General features: G+C 36.1%; 2 protein-coding genes across 3 annotated transcripts; both read right to left on the bottom strand.

Moving 5' to 3' along the window:
• Window positions 1-465: 465 nt before the first annotated feature.
• Window positions 466-3254, bottom strand: LOC137729146 (SKP1-like protein 1B). Of its 2 annotated transcripts, XM_068467990.1 has the most exons (4): window positions 2781-3254; window positions 1208-1928; window positions 974-1116; window positions 466-882 (listed from the first exon to the last, which is right to left on the bottom strand). In XM_068467990.1, the coding sequence occupies exons 1-2, from the start codon at window positions 3096-3098 to the stop codon at window positions 1755-1757; spliced, it is 492 nt and encodes a 163-aa protein (XP_068324091.1). In that variant the 5' UTR covers window positions 3099-3254; the 3' UTR covers window positions 466-882; window positions 974-1116; window positions 1208-1754. The 2 variants fall into 2 exon arrangements, with proteins under 2 accessions (XP_068324091.1, XP_068324090.1); XM_068467989.1 differs by having other exon boundaries at window positions 974-1928.
• A 5538-nt stretch (window positions 3255-8792) lies between these two features.
• Window positions 8793-12150, bottom strand: LOC137729238 (glycerate dehydrogenase). Its single transcript, XM_068468101.1, has 13 exons — window positions 11794-12150; window positions 11598-11681; window positions 11207-11347; window positions 10835-10956; window positions 10660-10741; window positions 10279-10351; window positions 10112-10203; window positions 9956-10030; window positions 9738-9845; window positions 9571-9648; window positions 9379-9423; window positions 9109-9223; window positions 8793-9035 (listed from the first exon to the last, which is right to left on the bottom strand). Exons 1-13 carry the CDS (start codon window positions 11914-11916, stop codon window positions 9013-9015), a joined length of 1161 nt encoding a protein of 386 aa, XP_068324202.1. The 5' UTR covers window positions 11917-12150; the 3' UTR covers window positions 8793-9012.
• Between the last annotated feature and the right edge of the window lie 2562 nt (window positions 12151-14712).

Genomic DNA, 14712 nt, shown 5'->3' with positions numbered 1-14712 from the left:
GGCTTACATAAGACGAGACACTAAGGTGGAGCATTATGTGACAATAAAAATTTAAGTTACGCACTCAATGTCACATAATTGAGTTGAGATACTATCACTTTGACATCTCGGTAATTCATTTTCTCTAGTTTTCTTGGTTTGCTACGGGAGGCTTCCTGGATTATGATCATTGCTTACAATTTAGTTTTGGGTAGGATAATTCATGAAGGAATGGGATATTCCCTTCCACATCTTTCTGTTTGATTAACTAAGATGTGGATTAATTAATATAAGTTGGATGATTAGACATAGATGGACCCTTCATCATCGATGCTTAGAACACGCAGCGGACTCCAGGGCACAGAGATCCTTCTCGCTGCAACCCCAATATAAAACATAAAAAAGTTTTTTTTATACAAATACAAAAATTGGTACAGCATATGATCCATACGTAAATTACTATATAATCTACAAGATTGGAAAACATACAGATACAGTAGAGCTTGGAATCATGAAAACAGTTTGGCTGCCCAACAAGGTTTAACCAAACCAACTCCGAAATTTCTTGTGCAAGATTGGATAACATGAAACAACTAAAGTTGTTCCAAAGTTTCATGCACACGTTAAGCAGTACACGATACGGAGCAATAGTTCTTTCGCGGTTAAGCCACTGCAGGGAAAATGTCAAGCATCAATCTCGGCTGTGAAGTATACAGCAACAATGCCTGCAATGAATGTGGTTGTGAATATAGTAACTCTCTTTCGAACCGCTGTCTGCTCCATTCTCAAAACGGTAAAAATTGGAGTCCGATTTCAGATCCTGAGCAAGATTAATGCAAGGAGGAATTACAAAGTAGATATCCCAATCAATTTGTGCCCAAACCGTGTTATGATCCAATGAACCTGCTTAGACAAGAAAAGTGTAAGCATAAATTCATCGTGTAGGTTGTGAATAATGTGCATTTCAGTGAAAGTAGCTACCATGGACACTTACAATGTTATTTTGAGAATCGGCCAAGTAGAATCCTTGAATCGCAAGAATAGCTAGGTTGGAAGTTACCACAACAAAAGTACTTAAGAATGCATTCCCATCCACTCGAACACAAACGTCATGTACCTGAAACCGTAAACATCTATCTGCAAGAGAGAGAGCAGGCAGAACGCTATCAATAAGTTGCTATAATGAACCATCTTAGCTAAAAACTTGTAGCAATGGAGCTTGTTTTACCTTCATCGAAGAGTGAAGTAATCAGAATGAGATGATAGGACTAAAGTAAGTCATGCTTTTCAACCAAAGAAATGCTTACAGAGATCAAGGGGTTCAAAATTGACAGCACGGGGTTCATCCGACAGAGACAGGGTAGCGACAAAGCAGAGGATGATGCACAGTGATTCAGTTTTGGTTATTGAAACATAAACATTTTGATCTTTGAAAAAGAGTACAGAGTCGGGAGGGAAACTAGAGAGTTTTGAAAAAATGGCAAAGATTCAAAAGGAGGTTCAAAAAATAACAAATAACAAAATAAAAGCACAGCAGGCACCAACATAAAGCAAAAGATCGGAACTTAATAAAATCGTTCCGTATTAAGATAATAAAAGGGGTCTGCAGAAATCTTGATAAGACTTGAGCATCACTAAACAAAAAATCGCTTCAATTACGAGTAGCCATAAAACTTAGCTCTCCTTCCAAAAACCCCCTAAAAGCAAAATATGAATGCTCTAGCTATATTGACATCCCTATCATACTATCAACATTGTGGAGAAGGCCCTTCTGCTTACTCGAATGCCCACTGGTTCTCCCTGCGAACCTCTTCTTCCTCCTCAGGGGTGAAATCATTCTTGATGTTGAATGTCTTGCGGACATCTTCAGGTGTCTTTCCCTTGATCATGTCAGCCAGAGTCTGGCAGGTCAGATCCAGCAGGCTCTTGATGTTTAGATAGTTCGCAGCCTGAAAAATTGGCAATACAGATAAATTAGCCAAAATATCCATGACAAAACAGAAATGGCGATGCAGATACAATGATTCAAGATCAACAAAAGACAACCAAATCTTCTGCTGCACTAGTCTATAACCCCATGCTCTTAGTAGCTCAATTGTGCATGCAATGTGCCAATGTGTAACAAAAATTGAATGATTTTGCCAATAAACAAGTATAAAACCGTATAAAAGTTGTAGCAGTAACAAACCCTGAAACAAAAGATATGCAAATACATTAAGATAATATATATACTCAACAGTAGAAATAGGCAAAGCAATGAAACTTTAAAATTCAAGTGACTGACTGCCTAAAATATTAGGTATTGTTTTACTTTTGTTCGCAAAATCAATCGAACCCAGCATAGTACATTCTAGGAACTAACCGATTTGAGTGAAGCTAAGCATCCAAAGAAGCACCACACATACCAAAATCCACATCATGATCATAGAACACATTAAGAGACTTTCAAACTAGTAAGCAATTGAAATTGAACAAAAAGGAAGTAACAAATTGCACCAAAAAGCAAATAAAAATATACCTCTCTTTCTCCTAATTTCGCATAAATAAACCCAAGAAGCAAATTCTACACTAAAATTTCAACAAGGTATTCCAGAAGAGACGATAAAAAACCCCAATTATTTGTTCTAAAAAGAATCCATCTTTCCTCTAATTTCTCATAAAATAATCCAATCTGCGTACCCTAACCCTAAACTTTCAGCAAAACACTCAAGAAATCGAAATCAAACCTCATAGAAACAAGAGCATTCAGATTTACAAAGAAATCGAACAAATAATAACAGAGTTGGGATCACGATACTTACTAAGATCAGATCAAAGAGGACATTCTGATCAGCTTTTATCTCGTTGAAGAAATCCTCGTCAAACTTCTTGAGAGTCTCGTCGCCGCTCTGGCCGAGGTCGGTGCTGTCGCCGTCTTTGCGACCCTCGACATGCTTCCGGCAGTACTCGATGATCTTGGCGAGGATGTGGCTGGTCACGTTGTGGAGAGGGATCACATTGTCGGTGCAGTCCTCCACCAAGTGCTTGATGGTCTGTGACTCCATAGCAACCGCCTCATCGACCTCGAACGCCTCGCCGTCCGAGCTCTTCAGGGTGATCATCTTCTTCTCAGCGGCCATCCCAGTCTAGGGTATTCGAGAGAGAGAAAGGGATTTTAGGGTTTCAAAATTGATTTGTGAATTGTGAAACGAAAGGATGGGAACTGAGGAGGTTTTTCCTTCTACAGGTTGAGAATTCGAGAGAGAGGAATTATAGAGCGCGCTCGAAAAGGAGAGTATTTTATTTATTTTATTAAATTCTTGTAATTAGCAGTGAAGGATACCAAAATAAATGGATTCGAAAGATTTGAGAATTATGTTTTTATCTAGGTTCGTTAATGGTATAACTAGCAAAGAGCACATATTTTTTTGTGTGGGAATAAAATAGGTATATGATTATTATTTTTTTTTTTAAATGAGATTAAAATAGGATAATTTTTCTCATGTTCTCCTCAAGTGTAACCGCTTCAGTTTATTCAAATTATCCAAAAAACATCATGATTTCACTTACGTGTATGAAAAAAATGATGGTATGACAAGTTCTCTTAATCAGTGCATATTTTTTATCTTATGTAAATATATAAAATTACTATTTTGCCCTCTTATGTAAATATTGTATATAAAAAATGAGGGTAAAATAGGAAAAAAGGAAAAAGTTTAAAAGATACAAAATTACTATTTTACCCTCCTCATGCATCATTATGTATTCAAAAGTGAGGAGAAAATTGGACGAAAAAGGGGCAAAAATTTGACAAGCCCTCTTCTCTTAATAGAATAGATTAGAATCACCTGCAATTTTTTAACAATTTTTAGATCAAACATTTGTTTCTTTTTAAGATTTGATTAAGACGCTTTAATCAACAGCCACGTCAACATTTGTTGTTTATTTAAATTACATATTTTTTAAGCTAACATTCTAATTATCGGTTTCCAATATGTCCTTTTCAGAGTTTTTTTTTATAATTATTATTTATTTTATTTTTAATTTTATGTGGCCTCTTTTTTAGGGGAATATTTTCTGATTGTTGATAATGTTTGGAAATTAATCTTCACGTTTGAAATTTGTGATCTCCCATGTTTGAAATTCGAATGGAATTTTTCATTTTAATTAGTGGTTGTTTTTACAAATTTATCTTGTTCCCGTTCGGCAACAAGAGAGGATCTTGTGTTTGCTGGCTTCACATTGGTGTTATTGGAGCTTGATTTAAAGAGTACAGATGAATAATGCGCGTGGATAATGTTTTTCTGCAGCAAGCTGTATTTTGGAAGAGATTGGTTTCAAGTTTTAATTGTTCTTGGCAGCGATTAGATTGCAACCAAGCAACTCATGTTGTTGTGAAGAAAAGGAATTGTGACTTACTGGATTGAGGATTCTCCAGTATGGCTGGTATATTTTCTTGATACATATATGTTTTTCCTAAATGATTGTTTGAGAATGGAAAGCAAACTTGGTTTGTGTGCTACAAAAAAAAAAAAAAAAAAAAAAAAAACAAAAACAATATTAATTACAATAATAAACATGTTTGTTATGATAATTACTTTACGTACCGAATGACTGCTACGTTCAAAATTAAATACTATTTTACGTACCAAATGACTGGTATGTACCAAATGATTGGTACGTTCAAACTTCCAACAAGATAAGCATATGGTCTTTCCTCCATGTTTTTCTTCTCTAAATGAGTTTTATGGCACTAAGACTTGCTTAGTTTATCACCCTTTGAGATTGACATTTCTGTGGTTCCACAAGAAGACATGTTGAACCTTTTTAGAACCTTTTCGATATACCCTTTTTGTGACAGCCCTAGTAGTCTCTCCTTCTATCTCTTTTTATTTCAATTCCAAGGACATATGTTGCTTCCCCAAGGTCCTTCCTTTCGAAATTCTTATGCAGGAATGACTTAGTTTCATCTAACAAACATGGAGGATTTGTCGTCCACATAAAGAACAAGTATAATAAAATTTCTCCCACTGGTCTTCATGTAGAGATTTTCAATGAAACCATACTCTTTCACCACCCTCTGAAACTTAAGATACTACTATCTTGATGCCTGCTTTAGACCGTAGATAAATTTCTTCAATTTGCTGATTAGTTTCTCTTTTCCTTCTTCTATAAAACCTTTTGGTTGTCTTATATATATTCTCATCTAAATCACCATTCCATTTAATAACGCAGTTTTAACGTCCATTTGGTGTAAAATTAAATCGAAATAACCGACAATCGCCATGACCACCCTAAATGCATCCTTGGTAGACACAGGGCTGAATGTTTCCTTGTAATCGACACCCTCTCTTTGAGTGAATCCCTTGGCTACAAGCCATTCTTTGTGTCTCTCCACATTTACGTTTGAATCTTTCTTTGTCTTGAACACCCACTTACACCCTATTGGTTTCATTCCTTCTTTTTGCTATACTAATTCCCACACCTCATTGTTCTTCATCGAAGTTAGGTCAGATTGCATGGCTTATATACACTTTTCAGAGTTAACACTTGAGATAGCTTCTTTAAAGGATTTGGGATCATCAAACGCAGACAAGTCTATATCATTGTCGGTGCTTTCAGTCATATAAACAAAATCAGTTAGGTTAGTAGTTCTTCTTACCCTAGTTGATTTTCTCAAGTTTATGGGATGAGCTTGGATTGTAGTTTCTTCTTCTCCATGTTGTTCAAGTTTTACCATTGCCAAATCTTGATTAATAACTTCATATACAACTGTGGGCCTTCCACTTCATCAATTTGCCTTTGTTGCAAGTCTTCTGCAGCTTCTTCGACATCTTCATTTGCATGCCCAAGTATCTCAATATATGGCATTGGAGTTGACATTACAGTTGCATGTTCCACTTCAATCTCTTATTCAAGGCTAAAATCATTACCGTTATTCCCATTATCTTGTTCCAAGTTGTTCTTCATGAACACAGCTTTCCCTGTTTCTACAATTCTAGTATCATGACTGTTAGGGCAATAAAATCTAAACCTTTTTTTATATCTCTATGTAACTAACAAAAAAACAACTAATAGTTTTAGGATCAAGTTTTCTTCCATTGGGATTATACACCTTGGCTTCAGCCGCACACTCCCAAATATGTAAATGGTTTAGGCTAGGTTTTCTAGTAGTACACAATTCAAATGGTGTAGACTCAACGGCTTTTGAAGGGACTCTATTAAGCAAATAATTGGCAGTTTTCACTGCCTCTCCCCACAGAGTCTTAGGCAAATTCACCCTACAAATGATACTTCTAACCATGTCCATTAAGGTTCTATTTCTCCTCTCTGCAACCCCATTTTCCTCGGGTGTGCCTGGGATGGTATATTGAGCTATGATTCCATATTCTTGCAAATATAAAGCAAATGGTCCAGGATGTCTACCAATCTGTGCATATTTTCCATAATATTCTCCACCTCTATTAGACCTAACAATCTTAATTTTTCTTTCCAGTTGATTTTCTACTTCCTTTTTGTAAATTTTGCAGACTTCTAAAGCTTTAGATTTTCAGAAATTAAGTATAGGTAACAATATCTTGAAAAATCATCAATAAAGATTATAAGATACTTGTATCCTTCAGTTACTTGTGTAGGGAAAGGACCACAAATATCTGTATTGATTATTTCCAAGAGTTGTTTGCTCCTAGTCAAACCCTTCTTTCTTTTATTTGTCATCTTTCCCTTAACACAACCAATGCAAAAATCAAAATCGTTGAAATTCAATGTAGGCAAAATTTGGTTTTTGAATAAAAGTTTCATTCTTGGTTTTGATATGTGGCCAAGCCTTTTATGCCAATGGTTTGATGAATGCTTTGAATTCGACACTTCTTTTTCAACAAAAAAAAAAAAAAAAAAAAAAAAAACATTCTCAAGATTATTAAGTTAAAATTTAAACATTCCATCACACAAAGAACCACTTCCAATGAGAGAAGATTTATAAAAAAAACGTTGAAGCCAATGTAATTTAAAGTAAAATAAAACTAGCTTGGAAACTTAAACAAGTTTTCTTCTCATAGTTGGTATGTAGACCACATTTTCTAGCTCTAAAATAAAACCAAAATCTAACTTTATCCTAGCAATCCATGTTGCCTTGACTTCAACTCTTCTTCCATTGCCAACTGAGACTTTGACTTCATCCTTATTTGGTGTTCTCTTTGTTATGAAGTCCTGCAATGAATTCGTAACATGAATAGAAGAACTAGAGTCAAGCCAACAAGCAGTGCTAGGTACATCAGTCATGTTTGACTCAAAACAAGCAAAAACACTTGAAAATTTATTTTTACCTTTCTTTGCCTCCTATTTTGCAAGCCATGCCTTGTATTTAGGGTAGTTTCTCTTCATATGGCCTATCTTTTTGCAAAAATAGCATTTGAAAATTGAAGATTGTTAAGTTTGAAATTCTTTTTAGAGATGGGAACCTTGGCACTATCCCTTTTGGTAGCATTGGACATGAAATTTATGTAGCCCTTGTTGTGACTTTGAACATAGTTAACTGACTCCCCTTTTTCCATTCTATCCTTTTTAATCCTCACTTCTTTGCCACACAAATAGAGATTAATTCATTCACATCTCATTTAGCTTGCAAAGAATTGTAAGATACCTTTAACTAAGTGTAGGAATGTGGCAGAGAGTTCATGATGACATGAATTGGTACCTCTAGGTTCTTGAGCTTTCCAGCAATGTCGATCACTCTGAGGATATATTCACACACATTCCCTTCACCATCATACCTGATTGTAGTGAGTGAATTCCTTAAATTGCATGTTTCAGTCTTCTCGGATTCTTCGTACTTTTCTTCAATGGATTCCATAAACTTTTGGCGTTGATTGCCATCGGGAAACCTCCACGAACAACATCTGTCATGGTTATTTTGATTATCATCAGTGAGATTCTGTGGGATTTCTCCCACTTCATACTTCGATCTTTGGCTAGAAGTGCTTCCATCGGCAGGCAATGGGGGTGCCTCAGTTCTTAGTGCCAGGTCCATATCCATAACACCCAAAACTATCTCCAAGTCTTGTTTCCATTTCTTATAGTTGACCCCAGTGAGTGGTTCAACAATATTCAAGTTCATGGAGTTAGGGTTCATGGTTGTACAATCATGTAACATGAAAGATATTAAACTTTAATCCCCCAAACTTTATATCACTGACTCAAGAATCTTCAAATTAAGAGTTGCATGAAAATTTTCTTGATCATGACACTTTCACAGCCAACATAGATTTTTTGTAGCCATAATTACAAACCTTTGTGGCTGCAAGAAGTGACTGAGTTCGTATATTGGTATATGAACTGTCATGAAATCAATACATAAACAACTAAAACATCTTTAGATGATCAGTGATTATATACCATACACAATGGTAATCAACTAGGAATCTTCCCATTGAGTAATCCTAAATGATCCTAACCTTATCACCATGAATTCCCTTATTCATATTAGCTAGAAAGACTTCTAGTAATATCATGAGTGTCCAAGCTAATGAATAACAAGTGCTAACCAAGTGTATAGCTCTTATTAGAACTTACATCCTCACAATTCCATAAAAGAGGACATTCAAGGCACAGGTGATTATGATTTTACTAGGCAGATTGACATGTTATCACACAGTATGACCAGACCATGACACTGCCAGAATGACGCTTCTTGGATTTGGATGATTCTAGCCACGATGATCCTCATCTCCAGCCGTTTTTGAGAGTCCATAGAAAGCCGAATGTTGTTCTTGAATGGCAATACAAAATTCCACAAGTAGAATGAAAGGATTTTGAAATTGCAGATGAAAACTTTCATTAATAACATCTCATATATTGCAGAATTAATCTGAAGCCAGTAGTTTATAACACAAACATATAGTAGATACATGTTTCTCCACATCCATCTTTGAAATATACACTACTGTTAGCACTCTTCCGCATTGTGCGCTCTCAAGATAGAGCCTGGATTTCCCTCTGTAAACTTTACTCGATTAGCACCAGGAAGGCCCCGAATGTAACCATTTGTATCGATGCTCACAGCCTTGAAACTGGTAAACCTGCATTGGAGCAGAAATTTCAGCAAAGATGATTTTCCTGCATGATGTTGGCATAGTATTGAAGGTTTATTACCTAAGGCTTTCGCGTTGACAATGCTAGGACTGGCAGCTGGTGGCGGAGCATTCTCGTTGAGAAATGGTTCTACCTGGTTTGGATTCGACCAAACAGGGTATCCTTTAATTTTTCCCTAAAATCATAGCAATGTAAGGGATGTCAGTACTTTAGTGCCAAAGCTGCGGATGCCCTTTTGAAGCCAATTTTGAACCATGTGAGCTATTTTTAATCCGGCAATTCTATACAATTTCTTTTCTGCATTTTCAAATTGTTACAGTAGTGACATACCAGGACATTAAGAGCAGCCAGTGTTGCCATTCCTTCACGAGTCCACTACAAAAACCGTTAAGGGACATGGTTACTCTCTGATCTGAGTAATTCTAAGTACTCGTTTGATAAGGCAACAAATCTTTATGTTCTTAAAATCAGAAAGCTACTTCCCTAATGTGTTCAGACTTAAATGATATGGACGGTAGTTACCTTGGAAGCGGAAGCAATGTGAGGTACCACAACAGCATTCTTCAAGTCGGCAAGCCCAGGTTTCATGTAAGGCTCATCCTGACAACACCATTCACAAACCACTCAAATATCAGAGGTAGTGTCCGAAAATGGTTGTATACAACAAGGAATTAGGTGCCGTTTTTTACCTCAAAGACATCCAGGCCAACTCGAAACATAGGGTTCTGTTTCAAATGTTCTACAAGAGCCACTTCATCAATCACAGGCCCTCTGCTACAGTTTACAAGGACTGCTTCCTGCAGATATTTATGGCTTATTATTCAAGTAAATATATAAATTTCAAATACATGTGTGTATCTCTCACATTCATTCATACAAATATACAAGATGTTGTTTCGAAGTTCACCTTCTTCATAATTGCCAGACTGTCTTTGTTGACTAGATGATAAGTGGTCTTATCCAGAATTGGGTGAAGGCTTATCTAGAATAAGAATTGGAAACCACACATTACAAATGGTACAAGTAAAACGGAAAAAAGAGGTAAGGCGAGTGAGAGCCATACCACATCTGCTTCTCGGAGCACCTCCTCCATGCTTGATGCTCTTTTCCAAGTCACGGGCTGTTCACCGTTGGCTTTTAGGAACTGACCGTAAGCTGGAACATGAAACATACAGGTATCAGCAAAGTGTGGGGCAAGAAGATATTATGCAATAAACCAACTAGACATGCCTGTAACAAACTTTTCTAGCCGGGTAGCCTGGTACAGATCATAGTAAATTAGGTTCATCTTGAAACCTTCAACCTGTTAGAAATTAACAATAATTTCAGTCGCATCAGTGGGATCTCATTGAGTGTAATGAATCACTTAATATGATCATCAGCAACAATTAGCAGAATAAAGGAAAGTGAAAAAACAAGTTATGTCATCCCCAATTTTGACTAAAATTTCTGTAAAATAAGTCTATTACTTTTGAAAATTCCCAATTCGAGGTGCATAAAACAAGTTCATGCACGCCAATCACTAGACTAAGCCGTTAATGTGTAACCATGATCAGATGAACCAAACCTAAGATTCAACATATTGGTAACATATTGGACCAGGAGAAGTACCATCATTCTGGCATATGCAGAACCTATACGGCCAGCTCCAATCACACCGACAGTTTGCCCCTTGAGCAAGTTTCCCACAAACCTGTCATAGTAAAAGAAACAAATTATGTTGTCATTTATGTAACATGAGAGGTCAAGGGATGAATTGAAGTAATGGTAAACATGGTAGTTATACAGATTAGGAAGCCATCCATCATATAAGCCGGCCCTCATAAACTCATCCGCTTCAACAATTCTTCTAGCAGCCGATAAAGAAAGTGAAGCTGCTAGCTCTGCTGTGGTTTCTGTAAGTACTCCCTAACAGAAAAGAAAACCAAATCAATGCCCCTATTTTCCCAACCGAAAAGAAAACCATAAAAGCATCCCTGGTGACCATATCGACAAGCATGTTCGTTTCAATTTACTCGTCATGTTTTAATTGATTCTTAGCAACATGGTGTTTTTTTTCTGAAGCATTGTGCTTGAAATGTTTTTCTCTAATTTTAACAGCATCAAAGACTTATATGCGAAAAAAAGCCGAAAAATATAGAGAGGGTGAAAAACTTACAGGTGTGTTCCCAACAGCAACTCCATACTTGTTAGCAGCATTAACATCAACATTGTTATAGCCAACAGCCATGTTACTGAAAGCTTTGCCTCCTGCTCTGCTCAGTGCTGAGAACAAAGTCTCTCCCCAATCCTCTGTCAACTGAAAATCAAAAATCTCAACCCCAACTCTACCACTTAGAATAAAAAAAGGGAAATTCAAAAATAAGTCCCTCGAAACTCTCTTCCGTGGTTAAAAACACAATATGGAAGAAGGAAACCCTCGACTCAACTGTTATTGCATGTGACTATTATTTCCCCATGCATTATATATTGCTACGTGATGCGTTTTTTATGTAGTTTGATTCTTGAAGTGTTTCCCGCGAAAAAGAAAGAATAGTTTAAGATTTTACCTGTCCAATAACTCCATCACACTTATCTCCAATCAAAGCAATGATATCCTCAACAGACAGAATTGTTTTCTTTTGGGTGCATATCTAAACACACAAAAAATGAACATTTTCTCATCAAACTCACAGAAAAAAGGTCCAAAATCCAAAAACAAAATTTATTAAAAAAAACTGAGAAAGAAAAAAACATGAATATTACTTCAACTCTGCAATCTTGCTCGATTAAGAGATTGATCCAGCGAGTTCCTGGCATGGGTTTTGTGCTGACAACTCTGTATTTCCCATTGGGATTCCAGACTTCAATTGAAACTAGTTTTGCCATTGAAAATCTTTGTCAGCAGCTCCAAGGGTATGCTGCTGACTGTGGAAGCGCAGAGAGCTCTTTAAAAATTTGTGGTTCCAACTGTGGTGAAATGGTATGGTGTGGTGTGGTGCACAATAAGGTGTGTGTCTTCACCAGTAGGGTTGCTTAAGGACGCTGACTGTTGACTTTGTGATGTAGTGGACCCTATCGATTAAGGGATGCAGTTTTAGATGGTGGCTTGGTGGATTATTGTGAATTTTTTCTGCATAGGATGAGATAGAGTGTGTTTTTTTCTATTGAGAGGTGGAGGTGAGATGGAGAGGGCAGAGGGGTTGGACCTCTCGTTGTGAATAAGATAATGGTGACACAACCCTCTTGCCATTTGTTTGTTTTGTATAGGTGATTTGGGGCACACCAATTTTCCCTTGGATATACACTTATTTAGATTGAATTTAACGAATTATTCGAGAACACAAATAAATAAGATTGTGCCAAAAAAAAAAAAAAAAAAAAAAAAAAAAAAAAAAGAGTGTCCTAATACATTCATCGAATGGGCTTTGACGTCGAAGTTAATTGTTTTGATGATATTATGAGAGGATAGTTCGAGGCTTGAGCTTCTAAATGATGATTATGCATAATTTCGATATCCCACGATATGCCTACTTATTTTGAATGGAGGAAATAGTGAATGCCTAAGGGTTGCTAATGCATATTGACGAATTCCACACCTGCATCGGCCTTTCATGGATGGTGTTTTTGGATGATAGAACTCCGTTGATCGTTCGCGGTGTACGATTGAATTTAAAAAAGCATAGGAGCAATTAGACGGCAAAAGACCCACTTAAATGAAGAGCAGAATTAAAACAGATACAGATCAAAGTGAATATACAAAGCGTAACAAACATTTTGTTCATTGTCTGGAATGAATTTATCATGAAAGTGGATCTTAGGACCAATGCAACCTCTAATGGGCCTTGATGGAAATCTCAAACATCTCAAGTATGACTCAAATCTCAAATATAATGCATGTGGTTAACCTTTCTCTCTAAATCAAGCCCACTCAATGTAGTCTCCAAACTTGAGTTTGTTGAACTTAGACCTTGGGCCCAAATCTCAAACATAACCACACTTGGGTTGGGTTGGGTTGAACCAAAGGTTCCAAAACTTTGGCAATCAAATCTCCGCAAAAAAAACAAAACAGATGGATATTCTCAAATATCCTCCCAAATTGTCTCACTTGGTGTCTGGCCTTATGAAGCAAATATAAACACAAGGTGAGTAGGAAGCCACACTCACATTGTTGTTGACCCCAAATTCTTTGCTTTTAGTGGCCCAAATTGGTTTTTGTAAGTGCGTGTGGTGTGCAGAAGCAAGCATGAGGCTTGAATGTGTAGGAGTGAGTACCAAACGTGCTTTTGAACGACTTCATCCATTTGTAATTTGAAGCTCTTAGTGCTAACTTATCCTTTGAGCATTTAATACTCTCAACAACATCTAGAAAAAAAGTCCAAACTTCACCATATCCACCACCAAACTTGGACCAACATATATACCTACCCACTAGTGATTTATATTTTTTTAACAAATGATATTATCTACGTTAAGGGATGAGAAAGTGGGTTAAGCTTCATAATGAGTCAGCCATAATATGTAGTTCAAATTCGCTTTTGGCAATAATCGAACATAAGACCTCTCACTTACAAATAAAGATGAACACCTTTAGACCGTAGTACTAAGTGGCACTAATGATTTATACTTGAATACTTACATTTTAACATCGTATCAAAGTTAAATTATCAAAATGTCATGTGAAAACTATACTCATGCTCATATGAAACTTAATATATGTCACATGTTGAATAATGAATGTTTTACATTAGTGCTTAAAATTTTCTAAACTTGTTTCTTACTCATAGATTTTTAATTTATTCTAATAATAATAACAAACAAAAGGATTTTTATTGAAATGGTTTATGAGATTAATCAACTTATCATCTTGTCTCTCACTTTTATTTGATCAATGTTTTCTTTGGTTTTTTAAAAAGATTAATAATATGATTGATTCAGTCAATCTTAAAGGTCATTTACGATAAAAGCGTTTCTATTAGATAGGCCATAAATTGTGTGGTAGAAGAGCGTGTGTATCGGAATGAAGGTGGAGAGAGTGGGAAGGCTACTAAATATGGGCAATGGACAGCACGATGAGTTTTTGACGGTGTCAACTATCAAAGTGGAAAGCGGAAAGGGTAGGGAAGAAATAAGGTATCGTGACGGATACTATCATTTCTATTCGTTGAAAGGGGTGTTGTGGACAAAATGTGGCCATAAGATTTGTCTTACAATTTTATTCCATGAAGACTTAGATTACCAAACCATAACAACTTAATCACATTTTGTTTTTATTATATAGTCTGCTTCTTAGACCATCCATCCAATATTGGTTCATACATACGCTTGCTTTCCATTCTTGAATTAAATATGATAGATATCGATTAGCTCTTATTTAATGATACCTTCTTAACGTCTATAGAAGTCTTAGTACTACGGTCTAGTGACATTCTTTTTTACTTGTGCATGAGAGGTTTTAAGTTTTTTTCTCTCCAAAGACAAATTTGAACCACATAATTGCTAGCCAATTGTGAAGTTTAAACTACTCTCTCATTCATCTCTTAGTGTAAATATTATCATTTGTCAAAAAAAAAAAAAAAAGAGCTTGTTAAAATCCGAATTCAAACCTAAACACTAAGTTCATATTAAATTCAAAAATGATATTCTTATCACATTTTTCTTACTACACTTGTACCACTTTTTTAA

The sequence above is a fragment of the Pyrus communis genome, chromosome 3, assembly GCF_963583255.1.
Source record: "Pyrus communis chromosome 3, drPyrComm1.1, whole genome shotgun sequence".
Lineage (NCBI taxonomy): Eukaryota > Viridiplantae > Streptophyta > Magnoliopsida > Rosales > Rosaceae > Pyrus > Pyrus communis.
Note: the sequence above shows the minus strand (reverse complement) of the source record. Positions and strands in the feature narration are given on the sequence as shown.